The sequence below is a fragment of the Eimeria necatrix genome, genomic scaffold (assembly GCF_000499385.1).
Source record: "Eimeria necatrix Houghton genomic scaffold, Enh_scaff1861, whole genome shotgun sequence".
Classification (NCBI taxonomy): Eukaryota; Apicomplexa; class Conoidasida; order Eucoccidiorida; family Eimeriidae; genus Eimeria; species Eimeria necatrix.
The window spans coordinates 1-4,594 of record NW_013652508.1 but is presented as its reverse complement, the minus strand read 5'-3'; the positions used below and the strand labels follow the sequence as shown (position 1 = coordinate 4,594).

General features: G+C 64.2%; 1 protein-coding gene across 1 annotated transcript; it reads left to right on the top strand.

Moving 5' to 3' along the window:
• Positions 1 to 3,651: 3,651 nt before the first annotated feature.
• Positions 3,652 to 3,840, top strand: ENH_00023860 (hypothetical protein; the record flags this gene model as incomplete). The annotated part of the gene is made up of 1 exon (XM_013579704.1): positions 3,652 to 3,840. One exon carries the CDS (start codon positions 3,652 to 3,654, stop codon positions 3,838 to 3,840), a length of 189 nt encoding a protein of 62 aa, XP_013435158.1.
• Positions 3,841 to 4,594: the final 754 nt, after the last annotated feature.

The following is a 4,594-nucleotide window of genomic DNA, read 5'->3' as shown; positions in this document are numbered from 1 at the left end:
CAGGGGCCCCAGGAGGCCCCGGAGCCCCGGGGGCCCCAGGGGGTTCAGGGGCCCCCGGGGCCCCAGGGGCCCCCGGGGCCCCAGGGGCCCCCGGGGCCCCGGGGGCCCCGGGGGGCCCCCCTTGGGTTGGGGGGCCGGCCAAACCCTGCGCCAGTGCTGGGGGGGGGCCTCGAAGAAGTTCCGGGTTTTGTGTCTGCTGCTGAAGAGGGTTTATCTCCTTGTTGTTTAAGTCCTAATGAAGACTACAGAATGCCTCGGACGAAAACCACGGCCTTTTGCAGAGAAGGACAGGGGCCCCCGTGAGGGTTTAGGGTTTAGGGTTTAGGGTTTGGGGTTTGGGGTTTGCGCGGCGGTTTGGCTCCGCAGAGGGGGCTCGGAGTCTAGGGTTTAGGGTTTGGGGTTTGCGCGGCGGTTTGGCTCCGCAGAGGGAGCGCAGAGTCTGGGGTTTAGGGTTTAGGGTTTGCGCGGCTGAGCTGGCGGCTCGGAGAGGGTTTAGGGTTTAGGGTTTAGGGTTTAGGGTTTGCGCGGCTGTTTGTTTCGCAGAAAACCCCCCGCGGCTCTTCTCCGCTGGGGAGACAAACTTTGTGCAGTACCCAAGACGGAGGGGCCCCTCGAAGTAGCTGTGTGGGGCCCCCGAGAGGGCCCCCGAGGGGGCCCCCCAGGGGGCCCCCCAGGGGGCCCCCTAAAGGGCCCCTCAGGCAGCCCCCTTGGGGGCCCCTTCGCAAGCCCCCTTGGCAGCCCCCTTGGAGGCCCCCTTGGAAGCCCCCAGGGGGGCCCCCAGGGGGGCCCCCCTGGGGGCGCCCTTAGGGGCCCCCTAGGCGGCCCCCTGGGGGGCCCCCCTGGGGGCCCCCTGGGGGGCCCCCCTGGGGGCCCCCGGGGGGGCCCCCCTGGGGGCCCCCGGGGGCCCCGCAGCAAGGAGGCCTTCTGCAGCCGCACGCTGGAAGGCCTCGCGCTGGCCTCTTGGCCCTTCCCGCTGCAGCGCAGCAGCCGCAGGAAGCGCCGCAGCAGCAGCACTTGTTCTTGGGGTGACCCCACACTTTCTGATGAAGGTGGGGGGCCCCCCTGTACCCTTTCGAGGGGCCCCTGTACCCTTTCGAGGGGCCCCTCGCCCCCCCGGTGGGGCCCCCGTCTGGGGTCTAGCCGCAAAAGAAGCTGCATAAGTCAGTAACAAGCCTGCACTGCTGCTGCTGCTGCTGCTGCAGCAGCAGCAGCAGCAGCAGCAGCAGCAGCAAACACCACCGCAGCGGCGTCTTAGGCTGTGCCGAGCGAAACAGCAGCAGGGCATTTGCTGCTAAAAGTATAACAGCTGCAGCTGCAGCAAAAGCACCTGCTGCCCGCAGCAGCAGCAGCCGCTGCAGGTGCTGCTGCTGCGGCTGCAGCAGGAGGGCTGTTGCAGCTGCAGCAGCAGCAGGAGCCATCGTGCTGCGATTTTCGCTGCTGCTGCTGCTGCTGCTGCTGCTGCTGCTGGCTTCTGCAGCAACAAAACTGGAGGCTTCCAGACTGGTTTTTAGGCTTAGCTGCCTCTTTAAAAGTAAAGAACCAGCAGCAGCAGCGGCTCATTTTGCTGCTCCCAAACTGACGCTCATTGGGGCCCCAAGGGCCCCCTGTAGTTTAACTGCACATGGCGAAACGCTGCAGCAGCAGCAGCAGCAGCAGCAGCAGCAGCAGCAGCAGCAGCAGCAACAACAACGAAAAGAGCCACACGGGGCTGTTTCTCCCCTGTGGGGCTGCTGCGAACCGCAGCTCCGAGCACAGCTACCGCATGCGACTCATGCTGCAGCGTCTGCAGCTGCTGCTGCGCCTGCTGCAGCAGCTACTGCAGCAGCTGCTGCAGCAGCTGCTGCTGCAGCTGCTGCAGCAGCTGCTGCTGCAGCTGCCGTCAGCTCTCAGCCTGCAGCTGGCTCCGCTGAGTCTCAATTTGCTGCTGCACCAGCGGATGCATTTCCCCTTGCGGGACGCACGCAGCTGCCTCCAGCACCGCCTCTATGCCTTCCCTGCAGCAACAGCAGCAGCAGCAGCAGCAGCAGCAGCAGCAGCAGCAGCAACAGCAGCAGCAGCAGCAGCAGCAGCAGCAGCAGCACAGCGCAGCTTTTCGGTATACGTCGTGTGTAGATGGGGCCTCTGCTCGCTTCCTGAGTCTCTGCACAGGGCCAGTGGGCCCCTCGGCAGCAGCAGCTGCTGCTCCTGCTGCAGCTCCTGCTACTGCAGCAGCTGCTGTGGCTCCAGCTGCTGCTGAAGTTGCTACTGCTGCTGAAGTTGCTACTGCTGCTGAAGTTGCTACTGCTGCTGAAGTTGCTGCTGCTGCTGCAGCTGCTGCAGCTGCTGCTCCTGCTGCAGCTGCAGCTGCAGCAGCAGCTGCTGCTGCTGCTGCTGCTGCAGCTGCTGCTGCTGCTGCAGCTGCTGCTGCTGCTGCAGCTGCTGCTGCTGCTGCAGGCCTTACCGCTGGGTGAGCCTGGTGAGCTGCGTGGTGATCCACGCGGGGAGAAACAGCAAATTGGAAGAGCCGCAAAGGCCGCCGAGTTGCTGCGCAGCAACGCAGGCCACTCGCAGGGCTTCCCACACGAGCCCAATGCGCACGTAGAGCCGCAGCAGCCCGCGCAGCGCCTGCAGCAGCAGCAGCAGCAGCAGCAGCAGCAGCAGCAGCAGCAGCAGCAGCAGCAGCGGCAGGGGCAGGGGCACAGCACACGTGGGTTCGGGGTGAGCAGCTGAGGCCTGCTGCTGCTGCCAGGAGCTCGCCAGCTAGCTACTCGAGGACTCCGCGCTGCTGCAGCTAGCTGCGGCTAGCTGCGCAGCTCTAGCTGCCACTCGCTAGCTGCTGCTAGCTGCTGCTGCTAGCTGCTGCTAGCTGCTGCTAGCTGCTGCTAGCTGCTGCTAGCTGCTGCTGCTGGTGCTCGCGACTCAGTGGCAGCTAGCGCCAGGAGCTAGCTAGCTGCTGCCTGCGAGTTGGCTAGCTAGCTGCTGCCAGCTGGTGCTGCTGCTGCGCTGCTCTCGCAGCAGCAAAACTCACCAAAGGGGAAACGCCTTGAGTAACAGCAATTCGGTAAGCTGCTTCCATTTCCACCCACTCCTGCAGCCGCTCACACAAGGCGCCCCTGCAGCAGCAGCAGCAGCAGCAGCAGCAGCAGCAACAGCAGCAGCAGCAGCAACAACAGCAGCAGCAGCAACAGCAGCAGCAGCAGCATTGTATGGGAGACGGAAAGCGGCAAGGAGCAGCGGATGAACTCTTGGGAGGACGCTGAGGGCTCGCCGAACTGCTGCTAGTGCTGCTGCTGTTTGCTGCTGCTTCTAGTGCTAGTGCTGCTGCTGCTGCTGCTAGTGCTGCTGCTGTTCTCGTCACAGCAGCAGTAGCAGCAACGCTGCTTCTAGTGTTGCTGCTACTGTTGCTGCTGCTAGTCCTGTTGTTCTTGCCGCTGCTTCGAGTGCTACTGCTGCTGCTGCAGGTGCTGCTGTTGTTCTTGCTGCTGCTGCCAGTGCTGGTGCTCCTGCTGCAGCTAGGGTTACTATTTCTATTCCTGCTGCTGCTCCTAGTCGGTGCTGCTGTTGCTCTTGCTTCTGCTGCTGCTGCTGCTACTGCTGCTGCTGCTGTTACCCTTCTTGCTGCTGTTGTTATTCTTGCTGCTGCTAGTGCTCGCACTGCCGCTGCTGCTGCTGATGCTAGTACTTCCTTTCCTGCTGCTGCTGCTGCTGCTGCTGCTGCTGCTGCTGCTGCTGCTGCTTGCCTGCAAAGCCAGTAGGCCCCCAGCTCCGGAATGGCCCCCGGAGCTGGTGCTGCTTCTCGCTGGCCTCTCTCAGAGAGATCTTTCCAAGAGAGGGCTGCTGTGGTCAGCCGCAGCAAATTAACGTCGCCCTCCAGGTCCTAGCAAACCGCAGCAGCAGCAGCAGCAGCAGCAGCAGCAGCAGCAGCAGCAGCGGTAACTTGGGTGCAGCAACAGCAACAACTGCAGCGGCTAGCGGCACCAGCACCATGTGCGGCTCAGACACACTCCGACTATAAAACTGTCCGCACCCAAAACACTATTGCGGCTGCTGCTGCTGCTGCTGCTGCTCTTGCTGCTGCTGCTGCTGCTCTTGCTGCTGCTGCTGCTGCTACTGCTGCTGCGGCTACAGCTTTCAGCTCTGGCCAAGCGACACTTCCGCACTAGACAGCCAGTAGGTAGCAGCAGCAGCAGCAGCAGCAGCAGCAGCAGCAGCAGCAGCAGCAGCAGCAAAGAGGCTCACTGCCAGAAGAGCAGCCAGAGACGGAGCAATGGGCCGCGGAGCAGCAAAGTTCTCCCCACTGGCCAGAGAAGCAGCAACGCAGCACTCGGGGCCCCACACTTTGCTGCTCCCGTTCACAGGCTCTTGCGCGAAGTCACCGCTGCTGCTGCTGCTGCTGCTGCTGCTGCTGCTGCTGCTGCAGACTCCCTGAGGCAGCTGCCCCTCAATCCACTGCTGCTCTATGTTTGGGGGCCCCTGGGGCCCTAGGGGCCCCTGTGGGGTGTTGAGCTCCTGGGGGCCTCTGCGTTGCTGCGCCTTAGCTTCATATGTGGTTGCACTGGCCTGGGGGGCCCCCTGGGGGGGCCCCTGGGGGGGCCCCTGGGGGGGCCCCTGGCCC